Here is a 26,301-nt window from a genome sequence, read left to right on the forward strand (position 1 = left end):
TGATATTCAGTCCAGAAGCTTTTTATGTAGCAAGTACTAAGAAAGAAAAAGCCCTACCCCAAAACACGAGGCACGTCCTGGAGAAGGGTACAAAACCCTGAACTTCAAGCTGCTATACCCTAGCTTCTCGTAAAATAAACTTTGATTATAGGCCATTAACATATCTAAATTCTGCAAAAACACCACCACAGTATAGCTGTGCTCACTATTTTATTATGCCAAGAATACCTAATGAGAATGGTTAAAGATAAGTACATATAGTAACAAACCTTATCAGTGTGAAGCATCTAACTCTGTTTAAATCAGATGCCTTATATTCTCAAGACCCACAAAAGAAACAATATGACTGAATAGCCTGTTCTTCCCAATGGAAAAAAAATCTCAGTGCTGACATAAGTTGGCACTGTTCACTACTCACTGCAAAGGGCTTTGTTTCATAAATTTAAGCTGATCTTCAACTAGACTGAGTGTTCCCTTTTTCTTTCAGTGGAGAATGTGATGAATGACAGTTCAGCATTCAGCTTATTGCCCATCTGTATCCTCAGTTTTCTGGGATCATATGAATTTGACAAGTCTCCTTCTAACATGTTTTATCCCCCTTTGTAGAGAAAAGCATTTCCTGCTTCCCCTTTTTCATCTTATTACTACTTTTATATACTATCTTCACCCAAACAACGCCAACAAGATTTTCTTACTTATACCTGCTCTGCAGGAGGAAGGGAAGAAAGCAGGGGACACAATGGGAAAATCTTTCGTTCTCCTTCCACATATGTTTCCCATACTTCTGTGAGAAACTGAAGCCCAGCTGTGTCCTCAAGTCAGAGGCAGGCAGATCTTACAATATCATTTTGCATAAGGCAGCTCAATGTAAGTCATTCTAGCCAATTAATAGACTTCAATGAAACAGATCACTTAAGGAGCCACGTCCTTTTCAGTTTCACCTGTTCCCTCAAAGGGCATTGACTGCAACACATTTATTCAGCTTATTCTAAAAAGCCTGGTAAGCTCACAGATAAAGCAGGGAAAGTAAAGAGAGCGGAAGTGCAAACGCAAATGCAAGAGTTGCACAAAATATGCCATCTAGGGGCTTGAAATAATTTTACTTCCATTCAAGTGGAAAGCTTTTCACCTTTGCCAGCACAGTCACCTTGACCAGAGCTGGCATGAGTATAGCCAGCACTCAGAATGAAATACCAAGTTTCACAGCACATGCTGATTGTTCAGACATATTAAGTCATCAACACCAGAAGCTGTTTCAGCACTACAGCTGAGGTTGCAGATACATTAACAGATAAGAAAAAGCAGCAAAAAGGAAAGAGTCTAAAAGCTAACTTTTAGTTTAAGCATTTAGGAAAGAATAGTATAGTGAAACATGATTTTTACATAAGTTATTTCTATTTACTCTTTTACATAGATATTTTCTCCTCATGACACATTTATGCTTCACAACTTTTTGCTTCTGTTCTGGTATAGTAACCAAGTTTTCTTGGAAGACCCTCTGTTAAGGGATGGTAGAAATTATACCTTTCTTTGTAGGTGGCTCTTCTTCCACAGTGAGCTTGTTTTCAAAGCAGCGTTTTCTTCCCCCTGTCAATGCAGTTTCCTCACAATCCTTGGACTGGCTTTTAGCCACTTGGTGAGAGCTCTCTTCTGCCAGTTTTCTTGTAAGGGTAGTTACAGTGTCTTCCTGTATTAAAATAAGTGCAATTCCTTTGAACATTTACAAAGTAAGCACTTAGAAGGCTTAGTGGTAATCTTCCATAGGCAAACATTTTTACAAAACTCTGGATGACACACATAGCAGTTGCCAGAGGAACAAGTCAGTTACAGATCAGTTACCTGAACCAGAAGTAGGTGCACCTTCAGATAATATGAAGGTACAACAAGATCTAACAAAACATGACCACAAACTTCAAGTCTAAGTGTCATGCCAGAGAGTTTCCTAGAAACACTGGACAGTGTTGGAGCCTTGGTCCTGAAGAAGCTAGTTATAGGAAGCAATTACCACAACTCTTATCCTTCTTGGACCACTCAAAAAAATAAGTTGCTGTGGGGCAGAAACAGGGAATAGAGGATGATGTACAGTCAAAAGACTTAAATTTACAGTGGAAGAGAAAAACAGATCAGAGTGCTGACTGAGTTTCTTTAAAGCATTCCCACAACTACTTCAGGTTACTGGATATCAGGTTGGAAAAAAAAAAAAGTTACCTGCATGGTTTGAGGCATTTTGGAATTTTTTTTTTTCCAACTCATATTTAGCCAAGCTACCTTTTTGGCAGCTGGCAGTAGACTAGGCAGCTGCAAGTGTTATTAATCACATCAAAAACAGAAGTAGCCTGGTGACCCACTTCTAGTTCAAACTCTGCTCAATATATTCATATTATTTCTCACTCTTTGAAAATGTGCGTGCATGGTGGTGGTGGGTGGAACACACCAACTTGTTGCCAGCTTACACAACTGCTGTCCTTCCCACACTTAACTTCTTACTGCCCATAAGTCTGACCGTTTGCTGCAGCAAGACCTCCCATCCTTCTCCCATCCAGGCAAAAACAAAGACAGTGACAATCCCTCTAATGCCCATTCCTCCCAGTTTGATGCCTTTTTTTTTTTTTTAAAGAGTGGGTCTTCAGTCTCATCTACAGTTTTCCAATAATAAAGCCAGATAACTGCTTCCAAAACGTTCCATTTTTCACACATCTCTCTGCAGATGTTTTGTTGTAACTTTAGTTTCAACACCAACTTCACCTGCTAGCATTTCAAGCAAGGAACATTTACGTACAGAAAGTTTCAAATTTCCAAAACAGTCAAGATCATGATAAGAACAGCTTTTGATTTTTTTTCTATAGAGAAAATTGAGATGTTTAAGGCTCACATAGTCTTTTATGGTTTCTTCAAAACGAGCTATCAAATCCTGTAGTGTCGTAATAGCATCATCTTTTTGCTCTGCAATGTCCATTAGTTCTTGAATCCTTTCATTCTGCATGTTCATTTTCTTGAAATAGAAAGAATAGTAGTTTAGTGTTAAATTATTGAATCATACCATGCATTTAGAAGTTAAACTAAGCTCAACATAAGAAAAAGCTAGAAGCATACTGTAATAGCATTTGAAGCTACTGGAATTTTGTATTGAAGGCAAATTTTGTACATGTTTTTCCCTTGAGAAATTTTACCTCAGTTGCTTCTTTAAGCTGTTCAGCAGACTGATCCAATTTAATCATCTGCATTTCAACATCTGTAACAGGAAGAAGAAGCCTGCATCAAATAGGCAACCACTACATAGTTTACTCATTAATCCATAGGTACACTTCAAAAGTTCTTTAGGCTTTTTAAGTAGGAGAACTGGACCTTGCAGCCCATTTAAAACACAGACCGCATCAAAAGACTTCTGCTGAAATATTATGAGGGATTGCTGCCTTTTCCTCTATGAGTTTTCTACAGGATACCTGAAAACACCATATCAGCGAAACAGAAAGAAGTGCCAGGACTACAATATAACTACGAAATCAAGAAACAACGATGTTGCCATTTTACCCCACAATTCACAAGTTTCCAATTAACAGTTTTAAGTTTTGTCTTAAAAATGAAATAACCAAGGCCTGTGGAAACTTGAACACACACAATTGATTACCCTCCTCTGTACATAGGATTTGCTTCCAAAATCCTGCTCAGCTAGATTATTTTTTTCTATTTTACCGTAGTCATTCCTTTTTTCTGCTTTTCACACTACGCTCCCACCCAGCTCACCTTTGGTTTTCTGTGTCAGCTCTTCTTTGGTCTTACTTAGTTCAGCAGTCACTTCGCTCAGTTGTTTTTCAAGCACCTTTACCACTTCCTGTGCTGCTTCTGCCTGCTTTTTAATATCAATGATATCAGTCTGCAGAGACTCAGTAAAACCCTGAAGACCAACGTGGGTACCTAGCATGATGCTATATTCTTCAGCCTGAAAGATAATTTATATTCATTAAGAAATGTCAAATAATTACACAATAGCCATTCTTTCCAGAGTATATTGCCAAGATTATTATGAAATCAAACCTACAGGTACCTTTAACTCTGGCTTCAAAGCCATCTTGTGGATTCATATGCAATTTGATTGTCAGTCTGCCTTCACATACAGGTCTCCAGTACTGAGTAATATGTTTTATATTTATAGTATTTAATGTTCCATCATCACATTCCCTTTTATATCCCCATCACAAAACCATCCGCTCCAAACTTCATATAAAAACAGGTATTTTTTTTTTTACCCAATGAGAACATAGAACACAGCAAGTGAAGAGTTTTAGAAGGAATAGATCTGAAATTTTCCTATTTCAGTAAAAGTTTGTCAGGTGAAAGAAGTTTATGCAGCCTTGAGAGGAAAAAAAAAAAGAGTATCTGGGACCACTTCAGTACAGTTCATACATGGGGCATAAGTCTGCTTCAAACACTTTAAATAGACCCTTAATGCAATAGGCTTTATACCATAACTGCAGGCTTCGCCTTTCATTTCTTTGTATACAATAATTTCCACCGTATGGCAGAAATGCAGAAACCAAAGACTCCTAAAGGCATAGGGGAGGCTCGGCAACCACTCCTATTAAATGTGATAAACTACCTTGCTGATGATATAGTTACACAACATGCAATTCCTTGAAACTATCATTCCAATCCTTGTGATACTACATCACAACAGGTACTTCCTAAAAGGGATGCTATTAAGAGGAACATAAAAATACCAGAGGTCCAGCTTTTTCACTGCAAGGCTGATACTTCACATTATTTTCTTCATCTGTATTTTCAGCATAACCATTTACAAGTTCCTTGAAGATTTCCAGGCGCCTGTCAGAATTTTCTTCAAGCTGTTCTCGTTGGCGAGAAAGGCACTCTCTAAAGTCAGAAAAATAAGTCAATTGAAAATTAGCCAGTAGGAGCCACTAGAAAGTTCTTATTACAGCTTGCTAAACAAAGTATGGTTGTTTTTGTTTTTCTTTCATTATTTTGGCACAATAGAAAGATACTCAAAACAGTGTTACCACATCAAAATAGAAATATATTTGCCACACACCCCTGTGGAGGATGAGAGGCAGACAAATACATACACAAGTCACAGACAACACTTTGCTACAAGCATTTTTTTTAAGCTTGAACCAAAACACCTGTTAGCAATACTACTAAGACTGCAGCAAAGACTTTGCAACTGTCACTCTTTCTATAGACATCCTACCAAAGCAGCTCTTTTCTCTTGGGGAGAGGTCTAAGGAACAAATGCTGCTTATAGATTTCACACACTCCCTTACTCAACCGTCCAAAAAAATCAAAGTCTTTCCTAAACAGTATTTCCCCTGAACTCATAGTCCAGACAAACTGATACATCAACAGAGGCAGCAAGTCTAACAGACAATTGTGGTCTCTTATATTAAATAGACAGACTTAAGAAATAAGTGAATTTGCTTTCATTTTTTAACCAGTAAATTTAAAACCACTTAACACTAACTTACTTGAAGAACATGTCCTGTTCAGCAAAATATTGGGTAAATTCTTGTGTCACTTCTTCACGAATTTTTAGTTCCAGCAATAACTTATTCTTCTTTTCAGCAATAAGGTTGTTCTTCAACTCTTCAACGAGACCCAGCAGCTTCTAGAATTACCAGTAATATTAAGTTTTTCATAAGGAAATAGTTTCCCAGAAGGGAGATTCTTCTCATTCCTCAAACACTACAACACTTCACTCTTCCAGCTGGTAAAATGTCTTTCAGTTCTTTTATTAGCTTATTCATAAACAGTAGATTGAAATATCTGTTTGGTACTAGCACAGTAATTTGTAAGTTTGCACAGAGTGGGCACCTGCAGAGCACATTAAGACTTCTTGTAACGAACTTAAAGTTGCCTTTAAAAAAAAAAAGAAGCTTAAGTTCCACAGGATTTGGCTCAATTTCCAAACGTTCATTTCTGGGGCAATATTAGTGAAACCTCAACAAAAGTCTCTAGTTCTGTTCCCTCCTCGTCTTCTCTAGAAGTGACTGAAATTACTGTTCCTTATAAAATGGTTTTCAGAGTTCTATTGTTCATAGAACACAAAAGAACAATCATCTGTATTGCTAAAAGTTATAATACTTGCTGTGCATTAACCATAGGTTACTAAAAGGCAAGAAAGTCAAATATGCAATTCTTACCGCCCAGCCTATACTTGGACATTCCACAGTTTTCCCCACAAGGGGCACTAAGTCATGAGCAATACCACTTTCAGTTCCCAAGGCTGGATGTAGATAGAGTAAGGGTGATGAGAAAATAACACAGTTGAGAGTGAGGGGAAACTGGGAGAAGAATACCTTGCTTAAGTACTCCACACTACGTGAATTCTTAAAGTAACCCTGGCACATACCATATATTCTTCTTTTCCAATAACAACTTCTTCGCATTTCTGCACTGCTTCTTCTCCTGACGCATCATGCTGTTCCTCCATCACATCATCAGCATCTTCAATCACATCTTCTAAGGTCCTGTCCCATAGGGTAGTAGCTCTTTTCCTTAAAGCTGGCATTCTTGTGTCACGAAGTAATGATGATTCTCTTGCCGATTTCTGGCCATATGACTGATCTTGGGGAAGGACAGACATGTCCATAAGCAAAACCTATCCAGAAAATAAAGAACAATCATCAGTATTTTTTAAACCTCTACAAGCACTTCTAAGAGACACCTGTTGCACTTCCCTATGGGTCTCCCAAGCTCAGTACTCCCTCAGCCCATCCTCTGTTCAGGGTCACTACTTAGACCAGTTTCCAGCTAGAGTACAGAGGAGTCACTTTATAGTCTAACCTCTGGTTTGATCCCAGGAACAAAAAGTTTCAATAGCTCAAAGATCTACAAGAGGTTTGCCACCTCATGCACCAACAGATTTCTGTTTCTCCTGTGCCTTGGGTTACTAATTGCATTACATGAATGTCATCCTACAAATTCTGTTTCTGGAAAAGCTGTATCACCCTTACAAGTCTGCTCCTTCTAGGGTTGAACTTCACCTGTTTAGGTGAGCCCACAATCCAAAGCCTTTCACTAAGGCTGCAGCACTTATCTGACACTTTCATCTTCTGGCTTCATCAGGGTTATCTGACTGCACCTACTTCTATTCATTCTGTTTAACCTCTACCCTCTACTTCCCACTGAAGCCTCTATGGACATAAAGACAACCTTTCCATCTCTTTGGTGCTCAACCTATTTTATCAATATTCCAGGTGAGCAATATTCCAAATTAAGGCAGCAGTAGTATTATAGGACATCTGGAATTGCTCCTTGGTGAGAGGTTGTTATGAGTACAGAAGAAAGCGTACCTAGACCTCAGTGAATTTCTTCCAAATATAAGTGCCCTCTTAGTCTGGACATTTTACAGGAATTATGGATTTTCAGTAGGAGATGCTCCCAATCCCCTACCCCAAAGTAAAAAATGCATCCCAAAGCCTTTTCAAAATGCTTTACAAGTAAATAAAGCCTGACAAGGAGTAATTAGAAAATACAATTGCAACATGAGATAGAAATCCAGTAACTAAGCTTGTAATCTTAAGCGAGAGAACCTGCTCTTTCAATGCAAATCATAAGTACTGATCAACAAGACAAACTACACCACACTTACCTTCTGTGCAATAGCTGAGAACTTTAGCACATTGAGTGTTTCATCATATGCTGAAGCACACTGGCTTATGTTAACTATCATGTATACCTTTCCCTTTCCACTGAAGTATCCTTGGAGGAAGTGAGTTAATTTACTTTCACGAAAGGGTATGTGCTGATGCAGCCTTTAAAGACAAAAGAACAGGTGACAAGAAGTCACCAGTCTGGAGACTTAAATATTCATAAAAGCACTAGTATTTCAATCAATTAAAAATGTTTTGGACTCAATAAAGCTGTTACTGAAGAGACTGCATAGCTGCTGCAAGTGCGGCTTTAGTCATTAGGTCAGATATGCTATAGAAATGCAATCAATGGGAACACAAACAAAAAGGGAAGTTCAGCCTAGCATAGGCCACATAGCTTCACGCTACATTGGACTATACCTCCACCTCTCTCTCCCTTTCTGCATTATCAAAAGGACATATCTAGTTCTAGGCATGCAGTATCTAATATTATCAGAGGTGTCTCCCACTCAGCATCTCGCCTCTGAGAATGGACAATAGCAAGTGCCTAGGCAAGAAAAGGAGTACACACCAAACATGGAGATACTTTCCAGAACTTCTTCCCCAAACCCCCAGTAGTTTGGCTTTTCCTAAATCAGAAGTTGTGCCCTTGAATTTAACAGCTGGTGGCATAGGTTTTGATGCCTATAGGAAATTTAATGAGAATTCCCAAGACATGACTAAATACACACTTGCCACTGAACAGGTTGCTTGCATTTTAGACATGTGACAGCTATTCAGTTACATGAACAGTACTACAGTATACAGCAAGACAGTGACGCTCTTGCCAGAATACACACAACTCGTAAGTAGCTTTGCCGCAAGACTGATAAACAGGAGATCTTGCTTCAGAATATTTCTTCTATATTGTTAGAATTCCAATTATTAGGATCAGAAAAAGACATTATAAATACATTAACAGCCCTTTAAGCAGCTGCCAGCTTTGTCTTTCCTGTCTGGAAAGGACAGGAAGATAAACAAGACCATAAATTCACAAAATGCAGGGTTAATCAGGAATACATGCTAGCAAGTTATTTTCATTTTAAGGGGTGATAAACTTTGAACAGACTGTCAGGAACAGTTAGGGGTAAGTGAATTTGGCAAAGCACATCTGGGCATAATTGATCAACAGACAGTTCATTTATCTTCTGGGACAGAGAAAGATCTTTAAGTGACAACCCGTGGATACAGCAGTCCCTGGACAGTTACAGGTGGCTGTGACTGTACATAGTACTGGTTTTGTTAGATAGCTAGCTTTTTGTATTATTTTACTATAATTCATAAATAGCTACAAGGCCTTCTTTGGTCTGTATATGCTAGATAAAGAAAAAATATTAAAAGTTATGTGACAATCTAGAAGACAGAGATTTTGTTAAAGAGTGCACAATTAATATAACACAACACTGGCTGATGAAAAAATATTACAGTAGAAGTACATGGAAAGTGAGTTTCATTTAAAATACAGTAATAAAACACTGAAAATTTGACTCTTAATGTCACACTAGTGAGAAAGGTGTTCAGACATATTCCAAAGTTTGCTTGATAATCCAAACTCAGAAAAAGAAAGTTAAATTGCTTAAATCTACAATAGCGTGTTTAAAGAATGTTAGAATTCAAATGATGTAAAGTGCAAAACAAGGCATCTTTAAGAAAGCTTTGGTAGATCACAAGATTTTACCAGATTTGTAAGTCTATACAACTTCTCAATCAAAAACTTACTGCTTAAGACATGCAATGTTAACAATAGTTTTAAAACATTGTACTAAATACCTAAAAACCACAACCAGTTTGCAATTCTTAAAAGGACTTACTTTGACTGTTGACAGTTTTTGAGTGCATTCATACACTTGCCTAGAATCAGGAGAGAGGTGTTTATATTTCCGCTCTCTTTCAATCTATCACCTTCATTGCGGGTCTTGGTATATCTTTCAGAACCAGCAAGATCACACATTGACAATCTGAAAGCAAATAAGGAAAACTCACTTTATTTACTTTAGAACATACACAAATTATCCACTTCTTAAAAAATATTTCTTCTCTTTAAGAACAAAAATTTTTGATTTTCATCTGCATGAACCCTTCCATGCTTTTAAATGTTGCCTCTCCAGACTTCACACTACTTTCCACCAAATCCTTTCTCAACATGCTTCCCATCCCCCTCATAACCCATGCTCTCCTCTCCCCTCTCCCAGACTTTTTCCTTCTGGTGACTTAAATGAGTTCCGGAATACAGCAGGCTAGCAGAACCTTGTGCTGAAAAGAAGGGACAAGATACAGAACAGCATCGCAACCTGACAACTTAAGATAGAGTGCTAAGTGTTACTTGAGTGGATGTGGGGAAACTACCATGCACACCTTAGGCTTTACTAGGGAGCACTGGGTGCGCAGTGCAGTACCAGTAAACCAACACAAGAAAAAAGGGGGATGCTGCTCTGAACTTACTCATTGACTCGTGTCACTTGTGGTGCTCCTGAATCTTCAATTTTGAGTATCCTCACTGTGAATACACTGTGACTAAAAGGAAAAGTTTAAAATAGCAAGGAAGTTATAAAGTAGACTAATGCCTTTAGAATATTTTTAGCCTCTACATCTTTTCAAAACATTGTTGTATCTGTCAACACATCTAAGCATATACCCTACCAGATACAAGCTTTTAAAGAGATGTTTATGTAGCTCTTATTTTGCTTTGTCCTCGGACACAGAGATGGAATAAAGCTAGAGGGCTTTTGAAGAATATTTGATAAAACACTGACTGTTAACTTTTGAATGTGTTCATCTTGTTGAAGGATTGAGAACTTTTGGCTTCAAGCACTGGGTCACACACTGCTAAAGGACACCAGAACAGAAATCTAGATATTTAGACCTTGTTAGAGTCTCTTCCTCCCTTAAAACACAAGCCATTTTTTAGTTTCTCCTTCCTCCCACACACCATTCTATACCCAATGTTATTCCAAACGTTTCTTACCTTCTGCTGGAGCAAGTATTTAGTTTCGTGCTTGCAATACTCTGGTGTTTCAACCCCAGTTTTAGAAGTCTAGATGCTTCTTTAGAATCAGAAATCTGAATCCACTGCAGATCTTTAGGAAGAACAAACATAATGTTGTAAATACTATTATAAAAAAGAAAGAAGAGATTAGGGGATAATATATGCACACCATGAATAATATTTACTCGAAACACATTTTTGGAGTCTGCTTTAGACAAATTATAAAATGTCAAATGACATCAAGATTCCTCCTTCTACAGGAAAGGAAGGACAAGTACATCACATGATTCCATCCATTACCACACTAAAAGATATTTCACCTAAATTAAGTGAGCAACCTTAGCCTGAGCACTGAAAAGACAAATTTTGCATTTTCCAATATATTCTGATCACCTTTAACATAAGAAAATCCCTTGATATCTTGAGCAAGGCGTAGCGTTTTTCTTTTCTTGTCATTTGATATAGGAATCAGTAGATCATAGAAACATTCATTGTAAATCTCAAAAAATGAAATCCACACAGAAAACTTTATGCAGTTTTTCACAGTTGTGCTAGAGCATTCAGAGTCTTCCATGAGTTCTTCCCAATCTGCAAAGTACAAAATTCACAAGTCAGTAAAGGGCTAGTAAAGTGAATTTCATTTAAAAAAAATATTAAGCGAACACTTATATTACAGTAGCCTTCTAAAAATATTTATCCCAAATGAAAACACAGTGAAGTTTTCCCTACCTTTAAGCATCTGGAAGTCACATGCTTACCCTACCTATTTGCAAGGGATCCCTACCCTACCACTTCCTTTTCTACCTGGAAATTCTAGCAAGTGCATACAGTTTGGCTGGAATTAGTGAAGTCCCTTAAATAACTTTAGAAGTCAGAATTAAACTGAAAAGTACACTTTGTTCTGACTTTTTAAAGCAAACCTAGCACTTATGTAGTTTCTAAAAGCTAGAGTTAGGTTTATCTAATTACACATAGCTACTCTAAAAGCCTCTCAGGATACTACTAGGGCCCATAGCATAAGTAATACTACTTTTTCTTGCTATATTTTCTGTTTGATTTAATGCCTGCTCAGGTCTTGTTTTAACCATTTCGTCCTTCTGTACTCTGCCTTGATTATTTTCTCACTATCTAATGCACAGTCACATAAAAATGTCAGTCAGTCACTTCATTATTAACATAGGCCAGAAGTCAGTTCTTAACCTTAAAGTTTCTTTGCCGGCTTTAAATGCAAGCCTTTAATATTAATCATACCCTTAGAATCAACTGGTGCTTTGTTGTTAGTGCCATCTTGATGGTCTGCCTACAAAAGAAAACAGGGATTTTAGGATATTTTGACAGTACATCACCAGTTACTTTTATAACAGCTCTATTGTCCTGATAGATAGCAACACAGTGCAGCTGCACTCTGCCAAAACAGGATCCTGGCTACACATCATGCCTAGTTTAATGCATCTGTACATTCCTATTGTAAGGGTTGTTCTTACCTTAATAGCCATTCCTGATGCTTCCTTTACATCAGGCCCTACCACAGTAGATAGTATTGAACAGCAAGCAGAAAAATAGCTACATAAAAACAGAGGAGTGAGACCCTACACAGAATCCAAGTGATTTAACAGGATGATGTGCAGGAGTCCAGTGGCAGTTTACACATTACTCAACCTGATGAATCTAGAGAGTCCTAAAATGTTGTTATTGGCATTTTGCTAATTCATGATTCTATATCTTATGGCTTCCTAGGTCAACCCTCAGGAATTGAGCTAAGTGTAGAATACTCATCTGCTTAAGAAATTAAGCGAGAAATTTATTCCTTCATGATGCTGACTGTAGAAGCCTTTCACAGTTGAAACAAAGTCTACACTTTGGAAACAGAAGGAATACTGTCTTCTGTGTCACTCTTAAAAAAAAAAGAAGGAAAAACAAGTTCCCGCAACTCAAACTGCTCCCAGTACTAGCTTTATTTGGCTGTTTCTTTAGGCACAGAACTGCAAAGAAGTGCAACTCATCTACCAAAACCAGTATGCTTAAGGCAAGAAAAATGCATTTTGGAATAGGAGTGGTTTGGGTTGTTTTTTGTTTTTGTTTTTTTTTTAAATGTTTTGTCAGGAGTATGTTTCATATTAATTGTTTATGGAGTCACAGCTTTATGAAGTAATAATCAATGAGTAATAATAAACTAATGAAATAATGAATTATTAAACTTCTATGCTTAAGCCTTACACACAAAACACCCATTCAAATCTGTCTCTGTTAAAGTAGAAGCTAGCTTCACCACCAAATTTATAAGCTAATGTATTGTTCTGACAACCACAGTTCAAGAAACTAGAGCAGAAGTGTATTCAAACACATGCGTGACAGGTTTTTGTGTAGTCCTTAAAAACTGCTACAGCCAGATTTAACATATACCTGCAGTTTTGAAACAAAATTCTTCAAAGCTTTGCTGCCACCTGCCTTCACATTGAAATACAGCAGTTAAATGACTCGGATAAAAAAAAAAAAACAAGGTGATAGATATTTACCATCCCACAAGAGTCAAAATATCCCTTTATAACCTAGCATACCAGCAGCAAGTTGCTCAGTTCTTTTCATTAAAAATAAAACAGTGCAGTAATTCCTTTCTAGTTCCCATTCCTAGCATATACTCAGTCTTTGATGGTCTTTTGAGGTGACAACCTCGAAGTCATTCATTTCTTTTAAGTATCCTGAAAGACAGTAAGTTGTTTAAAGGAGCAAATCTATTTGTGTACCCCGCAGATGGGGAGACTATTTGCATTCAGTCCTTGTTAAGTACCAGTAACTCCAGAGAATAAATCATCAGGTGCCCAAGATGCAGAAAAAATATTCAGTCACAGGACAGAAATCCACAGAACAGGTTTCATCAGTGGCTCGGTTGTAGGCTAATCTGAAGAGCCATCTGACACAACCATGCTTAAATACAAGTAGTCTCTTCCCATTGAAAAATGAAAAGGGTAACACTGAGCTAAAGGTGTGTAGTCATCAGTATGGAAAAAACTGCTCCTCTACCTCTTTTGTTAGGCGAAGAATGGAATTCTTAATAGCAGTTTCTTCCCTTGCTTGGTCTTTAGTCAGCTTTATGTAATCTCTGCACCGATGGGGTTTGAGATCCATTGCTGTGTATAGCTTTCCGCCAATACTTTTGAACAACATGTCCATAGTCCTTGGCAGAATGCCAACATCATCTTCTGTGCCTGCAAGCAACATACAAAAGAAAAGCCCTAATTATTACTGTGAACAAGATTTATGAATACGGAAGGGCAAGCAATTCTAATTGCAAGTCACATATTAGGAATTCTAAGGCCACTTACAGCAGGGGGGTTGTATTCTCAGGGTAACTGAAAAGGGTAACTGAAATGTCAGAGCATTTCGAAAGGCATTTGGCTTTCAGCAACAGCTCATGCTCTAACCCTTAAGACTTTGATGGGCATAACAAAGCAAAAAACTGCTGGGGTACGGAAAGGAAAAAGCCAAACCAACACCAAGAGACACTTAAGAGAGATTTGCAGTTTTTTAATCATATTCCACAGGATGCCTTCTCTCTCAAGGAAGTAATCTTGAAATTCAACAGATGGATGACTGAGCTCTTGGCTGCTGTCCTGTACTAATTCCACGGGCCCTACAAAGAAAGTTCTAAAAGCCTTGTCAAGACTCACTCCTTTCCTCATTCCAGACCCTTTTCTCAGAGCGTAATATTTTTGCACCCAAAAGGCAAAAAAGGAGTTCAATAGAAGCCTCAGTGCATGTCAGAAGAGATGCTGAGCAAAAATGACCATGAATGCTACAGAGCCTCTGGAAATAAGACTGCAGAGAGCTTTGATAACCAGCTAGCCTCCAGCCTGAGAAAATTCAACATCAGTGGCAAAACCAAGAAGGCATAGAAACAATCACAGTGGTCACAAGGAGCTGGGAAGAAGAACAGGTGTGGAAATTTTTATGAAGGACTTGCAGGACTGTTGTTGACATTTCACTAAGGTATAAAGATGAGGTTGTAACAATAAATTTGGTCTCAGCTTGAATTGAAAGCAGAGTCTGTGTCTGTTTAATACGCCACAAATGCATGCTTGATCTTTCAGAATCCAGATGCACATTTAAAAAGGATTAAATGAACTTTGATTTCTAAATCACAGAGAAGGGGAGAAAGTGGAGAACGGAAGAGAAACTGCTGTCCTGTCTCAGACTCTGAGAGCATCACCTAACAGTTTCTAATAATTGTTGTTACTCCAGAGACAGATAGGCTTTTACCAGTTGCAACACTAGCTGTGTTGCCAAAGTCAGAACTTACAGTTAGCATTCAAACACCAACCTAGTAACCAAATGGCTTATTAAGTTAAAGTATTGCTGCATTACACTTGTTCCTCATCTCCTCTCTTCTTTAATCATTTTTTCCTCATTGTAATGCCACTTATAATTTAACTTCGAACTAACGAAGTAACAGTCACTAGCAAACAACAAACAGTCCTGAAAGACCTCTTTATCTTCCACTTAAGTTCTTTGCCACTGACTGAATACAAAAATATAATAGAACACCATGAAAATGTTCTCCAGAGCCTAAAAATACAGGAATTAAAAATGCTTGAAAAAAACCCACCCCTCACAATATACACCAAACTAGTCAAGCACAGAGGACTGCACACTTAAGGAATTTGGGAGCGTTATTTGCCTATTATTTGATAGGACAGGAAAGAGCATCCCTTTATTGCCCTAGATAATCGAGAACTGAAAGTACTTGCACTACACTTCACTTATAATCCACCTAACAGAAGATTACTTAGAAGACAATGTCTCTTTAATCAAGATCAGTCTCATTTATCACAAAACTCATTGTCCTTCTACTACTTCTGTGGAGAAAACAAGCAGTATAGCATCTAGAACTGCTATTTCACTATAGGAAAAAAAGGTCAAACAAATCACCTCATTCGTTGAAATGTTTTGAAAAATAATCTAAGAAGTAACATCTTCTGACCAGAAGGGATATTGAACAGTACAGAAATCGCACATCAGGAGACACAGCCTTGAGAGGTATTAGTAAGTCTAGAAACTTGAGACAAGACAGAAATACTTGGAAGCAATCAAATATGTTTCAAAACATTTACTCTCTGCCTGTAGTAGTTGAAACAGACTCAAATACTGTTGCTTACTTGAAGACACTGCGTATAAGATGTGCATGACCTTTATGATAAAAATAACAAAATGCTAGCCTGGTGGAGAGTGACTTTTGACATCGTGATATATAGAAGATGCATTTTCCTAACTTCCCCTCATCCCTGATGCCCTAGATACTTGGATGAAAAAAGAAGAGTCACAGCCACCTGGCTAAAGTTATGATAGCTTTACAAAGCAATATCACTACATGCTTATGTAAAATCTGGCAGTGAATCTCCTGGTATTTTAGTGATGCTTGTTGTGGAAGGTGACACTCAAAGGCTATTTACTCAGGAGAAGCCAATGTATCAGGCATACAGCTTAAGTAAAGGAAAAAGTTATAACATTTGTGCTAGAAGTAACCCCTGGCTTTAAAAAGAAAAAAAAAAAAATGAAATTCCTTCAAGAACATGTTTCTTCTTGTACCTTGAATTGTGTAGGTTTTTCCAGCATTTGTAACACCATAGGTAAAAATAAGACGATTGTATCCATCTAAGAAGTCTTGCACTGGTTGTTTTATGGCACCTTCAAAGAACTCTTCTTGAGTTGTTTCAGGTCCAAACACCTAAGCATTACCAAGAAACATTTTTATTTTCTTTAAGCAATCCTTAGAGATGTTAAGACTCTTAAATTGTATAAGTTTATAAGCTTAGACTACTGGAAGTTTAAAAATCTAGTTTGCTTGGGGTTAAATAATAGAAGTTAAACAACTTTTTCCAGGAATAAATCAAGAAATTACAGATAACTCATTTACTTGAGAAAAAGTGAACTTCTGCATCATCTGTCCAGCAGTTTTTTCACTCAGTCGACTAAAAGAGTTTTTAGGGGGCTTCAGTATGATGCTTGTTGAGTCTTCAATAGAAACGCACTCCTATTTAAAAGAAAGCACAAGCAATGCAGACATGAAGAAAGTACAAAGAGCTCCTGTTAGAGGAAAAAGCAAACCACCATACATTTAAAGGGGTTTTTAAAATAAAGAAATGTCACACCTGCATTTCACTTTCTCTTTCCAACGATGTAAACGGCCTAATACGTAGGTAAACTTGTACGTGTCCCTTAGATTCCAAACTGCTCCCCTTAGATTAAAAACAAAAAAAGTTAAGGGAGTTAGAAATATGACCAGATTCTCCGATTGATAATCCACATGGTAAGGCACCTTTATTTTTATCAGGTTATTTTGAACGGACTTATTTGATGACATGGAAAGGGAAAGTAATTAATTCCACCAGTTGTTACCAGTGCTTAGGCCCCTGCAGAAGTTCACTCTGGTAACTTCAGAGCTCATACTCTTGCAGCACACACATATACACCACAGTCATGCAAACTAGAGAGCAGGGATGAAACTCACAAAACACATTCTAACCTTAAGCTGCTCTGAAGGGGCAGTCAGCCTCATTCACAGAACACTGATGCACCCAACAAGCTATCAATGCATAGTCTAATATTATGCAACTCCTCTGCATTAAAAACCTATTAAAGATGCTCTTCACCTCCTCCACAAAATCTTATTGATCCAAGAACTAAGCATATTTTAAAAAAAAAAATCCAAAAAATTCTAATAAGAAAGCTTTCTTACCTGGCTTGTGTCTGAACTTAATGAAGCTAAGGAAAGTTCAGCAGAGAGATCTGCTTTAATATCTTCCACATTTACCAGTCCTGTTCTTTGAGGCAGCTCAACACCAGCAATATAGGATGGTCTGCAAAATTTCTCATTATCTGAAGTTTCTTCCATCCTACAAGATAAAATAAAAATATTTTTTGCTCTCTGATCACATAATGTAGAGCTTCTGAAGTCGGGTGCCCCCCCTCCTCAAAAAAAAAAAAAGTCCATTTGAGATAGTGTAATTTCTTTAAGCTTTCTTCATCCTAGTCATAATTTACAAAGCAAGTTCCCGATAGCTGGGGAGAGGATCTGCAGAGGGGTTCACATCATGATGAAGCAAGAACAAAAACTCTCCTTTTAATAAAAGACAACTCTATGGTGCAGGGCGGGGGGAAGTCTTACACATATACAACAACCTTGCTAAAAAGCACATCTGATAAGAAAATAACAACAGTCATTGTTCCACATCATTGCCCCACTATAGCGCCCATTTAGAATAAAAACTCATTGTGAGATTAACTCAAACCTCACTTTATCTCAGCAATTAGTTGTTATTATGCAGGCAACACAATGTTACTTAAGACAGAGTCAAGAAACATTGCAAAGGCTAATAGAAAGTGTTCATTACTGAGGGGACTCTAGAAAGTGAGAAGACCTCACGCCAGAGTACAAAGTAAAGTATTGCTTTTCACTCATTTCTTCAGTCATGTTACAGACCTGCAATTCATTTATTAATCCACAATTTAATAATTTTTGTGCATCTCAGAATCTAATCAATGAAAATTCACTATAAAGAACAAAAGTAAATTCTTTCAGCATTGATAGCAGACAGGTAAATCAAAAAAAAAACTTTAGAAGAAGCATCTTATTTTAAAATATAAATGTATTTTGACTCTCTTACTGTGCTTTCCTGCTATTCTACGGATGCGACTTGGCAGCGTTTGTTATGGATTACATTTAAAACACCTTACCGGGGAACTACACATAGACTATGGCAATAAACATTATAGGAACTAGAAAACCGTCGCATGGCCTCATACGGTTTTGAGGCTTTGGACAAAGCCATTCAATGGTCTTTTAATACTGCATTCCTGCACGTATGCTGCAGCAAAGCTTGGACATTGTGCCCAAATACTAACTGAGAACACTTAATGCATTAAAACAAGACAGCGCAGGGCTGGTTCAAAGCCCCTTTGCTCAAGAATAGCACTGCCTATTAGGCAGTCATAGAGCACAAAATCTGAAAAGTGTCTACACGAGAACTAAGCTGCAACACATACTTAGTTTCTTCTAACCCAGGGGCTCTGTGTTAGCGAGTGAAAACCAGGAAGAGACTGGCCTGAAGCGTTATCACACCTTCAACAAACACTGACCGCGACTAACAAGGTCAAGTGCTGGGTACTGCACTTGGGGCACAACAACCCTATGCAGTGCTACAGACTAGGAGAAATCTGTCTAGAAAGCTGCCTGGAGGAGAGGGACCTGGGGGTGTTGGTTGACAGCCCACTGAACATGAGCCAGCAGTGTGCCCAGGTGGCCAAGAAGGCCAATGGCATCTTGGCCTGTATCAGAAACGGTGTGACCAGCAGGTCCAGGGAGGTTATTCTCCCTCTGTACTCGGCACTGGTGAGACCGCTCCTCGAATCCTGTGTTCGGTTCTGGGCCCCTCACCACAAGAAGGATGTTGATGGTCTGAAGCGAGTCCAGAGAAGAGCAACAAAGCTGGTGAAAGGGCTGGAGAACAGGCCTTATGAGGAACAGCTAAGAGAGCTGGGGTTGTTTAGCCTGGAGAAGAGGAGGCTGAGGGGAGACCTCATTGCTCTCTACAACTGCCTGAAAGGAGGTTGTGGAGAGGAGGGAACTGGCCTTTTCTCCCAAGTGACAGGGGAGAAGACAAGAGGGAATGGCCTCAAGCTCCGCCAGGGGAGGTTTAGGCTGGACATTAGGAAAAGATTTTTCACAGAAAGGGTCATTGGGCGCAGAAACAGGCTGCTCAGGGAGGTGGGTGATTCACCTTCCCTGGAGATTGTTTAAGGCACGGGTGGATGAGGTGCTAAGGTTTAGTGTTTGATAGGAACGGTTGGACTCGATGATCGGGTGGGTCTCTTCCAACCTAGTTATTCTATGACTCTAAGGCGCTGCTGGAGAGAAACAACCGCGCTGCCACGATCCAGGAAGTTCGTTCACCGGCCACGCAGGCTCGCTTCAAAATGCTTACCGGGCTTTGGGAGGAAACGCATTTGTTAGATAACTAACAGCTGCTTTAAACATAACCTTACATTAAGGTGTGATCGATCAAGATTATAGCCTTATTCTTATGAGGCAAAGCCCAAACACGAAGCTTTGCGCGTGGAGCTAGCAGCGTCCCCGCGAGCCCACCGGCAGCCCGAACCGCGGACGGTGCCCCCGCACGGCCCCGCGCTCCCCCCGCACACGCTACCCGAGCCCCCCCGCCGCCTCCGCCTCCTCCCCTCCCCGGTGCAAAGCCCCGTATCCCGCACGGACTGACCTGAGAGCCTGCGCCGCGCCAGGTGGGCACAGCCGCCACTGCTCCCCACCGCGCTCACAGTACCGGCACCGCCCCAGGCTCGGCCGCGGCTTCTTTTTAAATCCGGCCAATGGCAACGCGCGGCGCCGGCGGGCGGGGCTAAGCGGGGGCGGGGCTAATGGGGGCGGCGCTGAGCGTGGGGCGGTGGTAAGAATGGGGCGGGGCTAATCGGGAGCTGGCTGTGGGCGGGGCTAATCGAGGGGCAGGGCTAATGGAAGGGCGGGGCTGAGCGCAGGGCGTTCTCTGGGGTCTGATAATGTTCTTTTCTCTAACATCAGGGCATGGAAATATACAGATTTGGGTAATAAAAATCACCATAAGTTTCACTTCAGTCTCAGAGGGGAATTCTTTGAGCTTTATAAGGAACTTTGGTCTGTTTTAAATTGAAATAAAAGGAAAAGCAACTTGAAAGTCGTCAGTACCACAACCACTTTTCTTTCGTTTGAAGAAAAGAACGCCAGCTAGTGCAAGCAATTTGTTAAAAGACTAATTGCACACAGATCTGTATCGGCTGCTTTGATGAGGTTCTCTTTGAAATTAAATCCCGTCTTTCTTTAAACAGAGGCTCCGTCTTATCAGTAATACACTTAGACCTGATCTCAGTTCAGATGCAGGCCACGTGGCAAGGGTTGGTCTGTTTTAAGAGCAGAAAATAATGCAACGTTAAATTTGAAATTGCCAAACAAAACTGAAAAGCTTGTCTGCGTGTTTTTTAAGACTTGGGCTAACATTTTTACAAAGTATCTCAGTTTCTATCCTGAACAGAGCACTGGATTCAAACCACCCAGCTAACCTCATGCCAAACCACCTTTTTCATACCAGGAGGGAACTGAGAATGTCTCTTAAGGAAAGGGAAAATTTAGCTCCTGGGAGCAAAACTGAAAGTTGTTCTTTTTCATTTACTGGAAAGGAAAAACGAAGATCTTCTCAGAGTGTTTTCCAAGGTACACAAGGTCCAACACTTAAAGCATGAGACTGTGCCTGTAACTTTTTATTTAACAAATTAAGAAAATCAGCTATGATCACCTTCAAAATTATTCCCTTCTGAAGTGACTACAGCTACATATGATGCTGTCAATGTTCAAAGCAATTCTGCAGATCACTTTTAGAAAGGCTTTTGAGGGTCTCTATCATTTTTGCTTTCACATCTTCTCCCGACAATAAATGGGTTCCTTTGAGCACTGACTTGTTCTTTGGGATCTCTTCATCGCAAGCCTCGGTCAATACTTGAAAAGTTTCTGTCATGGATTTCTTCAGTTTCACAAGAAACTTGATATTAACTCATTGTTCACTCTTGCACACCCACATTTTCCAAATGAGAAAAAGAAAACATCGATATTTGAACATAGGTCCATTTGTACTGAGCGAAGCAATCGAGTTGAGCCTTGTCTCACTGTGACAGGTTAGAACATGTTCTATACCTGTCTCTCTGTCTCTCCTCTCCCACTCTTGGTTCCCAAGCTATAGGGTTAATCTCAGGTTTTTTTGTGTCAGGCCACCTATTTCTAAAAAAATGTCAGGGGCTCTTCCCAGCAGAAAATTGTTCTTGCTAAGATGGGGCATAAGAAAGCTCATGGTACAAGAAATATTTTTGCTTTGTTTGAATATTAGATTCCTGAAGCTGTTTTAATAACACTGCACATGCTGCATAATTGAAACTAGTATCTCAAAGGACTCCCACCAGCATACTACAAGAGTGAAATAAAACACAATCTGACAGGTGCTCCTGGCTAATCATGAACCATGATAAAGTAAACGTCAGATCAGCATAACTAACCCAGCCTGTTTTGGAGAGGTAGATGATGAAACTCCATCTAAGTAAATAACCTACGTGTCTCTCCAGCAGTATATTCTCCTTTAAAGTGATTTGCGCAAGGACAGCCAGTTGCAACAAAATCTGCTGCCAAAATGTTAACTCATTAGCCCATGAAATTTGATTACATTTCTTTTCAAATTCTCTATAACTTGTGGAGCGAGTTTGTTGCTTCCAAGGGGAAAAGATGTTTTATAAATTACCTGTAACAACTCCCCTCATTACCCTTAGAAATGTAGGTTCATTGTATTTGGGGCAGAATTCAAAAGTTATGGATAGTCTGCTCACCTGAATTATGAGATGATTCCCTGTGAGACAACATAGCTCAGCTAGCTTTTACCTTGCTGTCAGAAGTAATTAGAGACACAGACAACACTGCTGGGACTTGGCTTAGCATCCTTCAGCATGTCTGAGCAGCAGCCAAACTAGGAATGGCTTCAGCTTCTTCTTATGCAATTCACGTACCCCAGGGAATTAACAAAGTTCTTCAGGTTCCCTCTGGCACTCCTGGTTCTGCGGTGCTTCCCTATGCCTCGACAGTGCTGCCTTCCCATCCTGGTTGTAGGCAAAGTCCTTCTACAGGATTTGTTTGGAGCCGACTGGCAAGAAAGCTCCCGTTCCTTGCCACACAGGTTTCTTAGGGGAAAATGGCATGTTGCATTGTCACAGAATGGTTTGGGTTGGATGGGACTTTGAGCAACCTGATCCAGTGGAAGGTGTCCCTGCCCATGGCAGGGGGGTTGCAACTGGGTGACCTTTAAGGTCCCCTTCCCTTCCCTGTCCCTGAACACCTCCAGGGCTGGGCCTCAGTACCTTTGGAGTAAAATATTTCTTCCTGATATATCATCTAAATCTCCCCTCTTTCAGATTAAGCACTGAGGACTCTAGAACTGAACACAGGGCTCCAGATGAGGTCTCATGAGATCAGAGTAGAGTGGCAGAATCACCTTCCTCGACCTGCTTGTCACATTTGCTTTGATACAGCCCAGGATACAGTTGGCTTTCTGGGCTGCCAACAGACATTGCTGGTTCATGTTGAGCTTCTCATCCACCAGCACCTCAAAGTCCTTCTCTTTTGGGCTACTTTCAATCCATTTTCTGCCTAACCTGTAATTGTGCTTGGAATTGCCTCAACCCAGGTGCAGGACCTTGCACATGGCCTTGTTGAATTTCATGAGGTTTGCACAGGCCCACCTCAAGCCTGTCCAGGTCCGTCTGGATGGCATCCTTTCCCTCCAGCGTGTTAACCATACCACACAGCTTGGTGTCATCAGCAAACTTGCTGAGGGTGCTCTTAATCCCGCTATCCATGTCTCCATTATCTTTTTTGGTAGTCTGCCATATCAGCCCCTTTTCTCCCCTATCTTTCAGGGCAGTGCTTGTTATGTATCTCTTAATTTGCACAGCCCTGGGGATGCACTTCACACTTCTTTTAATTTCAGCCTGTACAGTCGTATCCTTACTTTACTACTCTCATCAGTTGCCTTCACGTGTCATTATTTCTAATGCATGTACAGCTGATTTTATGAACTCATGATTTGGCAAGCCGTTCATATGCTGAAGAGAAAAATGGCTTGGGTTTGTCTGTCTGATTATTGTTCTTTAGCATGCATATGTTCCAGCTTTCCCTTGAACCAAGCAACACAGAGGTGGTCACCTGAAAGCAAACAAATGTTTGCGTTGCCATTCAGCATGAGTTTCCTGCAACAGCATTTCTTCCTTCAAACAAACAGACATCAAATTAATTACAGGTGACGTGGGCCAGAGCATTGAGTGTCGACATAACATCCAGAGCTGGCCCCTTGGCCTTGCCATGAAGGTCCACTGGCAGGCACTCCCAGCTCAGGAGGTGTCAGCAAGGAGCAGGCTATGTTACGGTGTGCCCATTACAGTATTTCAGCGTAGTATTACTCATCTTTATGGCTCTGACACCCAAGACAGAGCTTCTTCTATTCTTGGCAAGTGTCTTGACCCCAGAAGGTAGTGCTGTTCTCTGACACTATGTACCATTCCTCAGAATGTCATCATGGCTTTGGGCACTCAGGGCTTCTCCTTGAACTCACGTGAAGATGCAACTGTTGTGGGATAGTCACACCACTGACCTTCAGATGTTTATCTTGGGCTTCCTGTACAGCCAGTGCAGGCAAATGCTCAGAATAGTTTCAAGCCCAAGTTAAGTTCTTGTTCTGAAAGTGCAGTTATGCTTCACGGTACAGCTAAGCAATATGACCTGAATTGCCCTCTGAAGGAACCTTGTTTTCTTCACCAGCCTCTTAGTCTAGATATCAAAATTAATGTCTAGTATTAGGTGACCCAGTTATGCTACAGCGTGATAAAAGGGCAAAGAATGAACATTTAGAAAACAAGTTTCTTAACCACTGACTTGTCCTTAAAGGACTTGAAAATAATGGCTCTTTGACAACAGCAACTGCTCAGGGCATTTCTTGTTTGGTCTGAGCTTGTCTTTCTTCTTTTTTTTTTTTTTTTTAGTTTATATTCTATTAGTATTTCAGGCTGGGCATTGCCTATCCTGCAGGAAAAAAAGAAGGCAGGGAGCTTAATACATGCTAGACAGCTGCTCTGCATAGAATGAACTGCAAAGAAGGCCTGTATTTGTGCCATGCAATCAGACTACAGTGCTCTTTGCAGTCCTTGAAGAGAAACACAGTCATCTTCCCTAAAAGTGGATCACCAGATGAAGGATGATGACAACTCATGAAGTCTCAGTTGCTTCTCAAGGACTGGATTAATCAACAGCTACTTTTAAAAACACGTTCTTATACCATTATTTTCAGCCAAATCAGCCAATAGATCTATGTGGCCAAACAGGTGCTGAGACAGCAGAAAAGCAGGCAGAAATGCTGGTGGGACAAAAAGGCAGGACTGCTTCTCTTCTGTTAGGCAGTCTTAGACTGGCTAAATTGCTTGTGGAGTTGCACCTTTGGCAATTCCTGGGCAAGGAGTCAAATATGCAGGTGGCTGGCTGGATTGCAGCATTTGAGCATATCCAGACCTGCAGCGTTAGAGGGAGAATATTCCAAATGTAATTCAACATATTTGATGTTGTCCTGTCTGATGTTGTCACAACATGTTGCAGCCAAAGATAAGCAGAGTTTTGAAACAGCCCAGTCTTCTTTACCAAAAGTTTGCTCACAGCTAAAATCTGAAGGAATTGAAAGGTTTTCACTGAAATTGTCAGTGTTATCAAACACTGGATGATCTGACCCTCTGTGGTCAGAATAAACCCCATTTTTCAAAACCTGAGATGTAAACAGCAAAATTACATTGTTAATGATTCCATTTTGTGCGTCTGCATTTCCCTTTGCTGTTTCCAGAGATTATAGGATTTGACTGCATTTCCAGTCAGGTGCTTTTTGTTCAGGCTTGCCAAGTATTGTCACACTTCATCATATATGTGGGTGCACTGAAGAATACACACACCTTTATTAAGCACTGTAGCTTCTTTTTGAGTGAATGACCTTCTAAAAAGAAGATAATTATTCCAACAATTAAGCAAAATATTCTTTATAAAGCAGTTTTTGGCCTTGTGAAAAAGAACCAAAATATGCAAAAATTTAGGTATAAGGAAGGAATCCCTTAGGATAGTAGTATAAAGTTAGAAATGAGTCATTCTCTAAAAAATTTCTAACTGGATGACTCATGCTTTTGGCAAATTAATTATCCAAGACAAATGACTCAGAGATAGATGCTATACTTTTATTATTGTTTTAATGAGATGGCTATTGCTGTTACTATTAAACATGAGGCTTGATTTCAGGTATAGCAAATGTAGCTCTACCCTGCAAATGGTGCCACAGTGCTGCTTGAGCATGTGTTACATGTGCCAATTCTTTTTAACTGATGTTTTGGTTTTAGATTTAGGTACATGGCAAAGACAGCCTACAGAAGCTATGGTGACCAAGAATCTCAGCAGTGAACTCGGACAAAGAAAATTTAGTATGGTATGCGTTTCCTTCCATCCAGGAACTGTGATTTATCAAAGGCCCACCACAGGAACAGTCCTGTGAATAAACGTTTCACCTCAGAATTCTTAATAAACTGTTCGATGAATATTATTGAAAACATTGATATGAGGTTGACGGGAAGATCCATGCCATCTTTGCTTAGGAGCATTATGGTACTGTATTGTTGTTTGTAACCCTCTCTCTCTGTTTTGTGTCTTTTCTTGCTGCCCCCCTCCTCCTCCTTGGCTACCTTTTGTCAGGTTTTATCACAGTGCGGGTCTGATCTGATGAAACCACAACTAATGCCAAAGCCTGCCTGTGTTGGGGAGAGAACACAGACTACAGACTTAGGATTTCTGGCCTCTGATTAGGCAAGTCTGTTGCTCATCTTTCCCCATTCCCCCAGTTCCCTTTGGTACTGTCCTTCCTCTGCATCACTAACTCATATCCAAGCTCAGTGTCACTGGTTGGTGAGAACCCAGTTTCATTTGGCTATAAGATACACTGTCCTCTAAAGAAGTCAGATGATACATCCATGTTGGATGTTCATCATGCATTGAAAATACAGAACAAAATGTTATTG

The 26,301-nt window shown here is 39.8% G+C and overlaps 1 protein-coding gene across 1 annotated transcript in view; it reads right to left on the reverse strand.

Annotated features, from left to right (window-relative positions):
- KIF20B (kinesin family member 20B) overlaps positions 1-17,521 on the reverse strand; it is a 34,739-nt gene extending 17,218 nt beyond the window's left edge. Inside the window, exons 1-18 of the mRNA XM_069864340.1 lie at positions 17,366-17,521; positions 16,779-16,865; positions 16,544-16,660; positions 16,216-16,354; positions 13,654-13,838; positions 11,884-11,932; positions 11,026-11,220; positions 10,612-10,723; positions 10,089-10,160; positions 9,458-9,604; positions 7,607-7,769; positions 6,365-6,613; positions 5,481-5,620; positions 4,719-4,869; positions 3,745-3,940; positions 3,171-3,232; positions 2,873-2,992; positions 1,525-1,687 (exon numbers count right to left, since the gene is read on the reverse strand). Of these exons, the coding sequence (XP_069720441.1) occupies positions 1,525-1,687; positions 2,873-2,992; positions 3,171-3,232; positions 3,745-3,940; positions 4,719-4,869; positions 5,481-5,620; positions 6,365-6,613; positions 7,607-7,769; positions 9,458-9,604; positions 10,089-10,160; positions 10,612-10,723; positions 11,026-11,220; positions 11,884-11,932; positions 13,654-13,838; positions 16,216-16,354; positions 16,544-16,660; positions 16,779-16,865; positions 17,366-17,521 (2,503 nt within the window). The remainder of the gene's footprint in view (positions 1-1,524; positions 1,688-2,872; positions 2,993-3,170; positions 3,233-3,744; positions 3,941-4,718; positions 4,870-5,480; positions 5,621-6,364; positions 6,614-7,606; positions 7,770-9,457; positions 9,605-10,088; positions 10,161-10,611; positions 10,724-11,025; positions 11,221-11,883; positions 11,933-13,653; positions 13,839-16,215; positions 16,355-16,543; positions 16,661-16,778; positions 16,866-17,365) is intronic.
- Between the last annotated feature and the right edge of the window lie 8,780 nt (positions 17,522-26,301).

Source organism: Phaenicophaeus curvirostris, chromosome 9 (assembly GCF_032191515.1).
Source record: "Phaenicophaeus curvirostris isolate KB17595 chromosome 9, BPBGC_Pcur_1.0, whole genome shotgun sequence".
NCBI classification, from domain to species: Eukaryota; Metazoa; Chordata; class Aves; order Cuculiformes; family Cuculidae; genus Phaenicophaeus; species Phaenicophaeus curvirostris.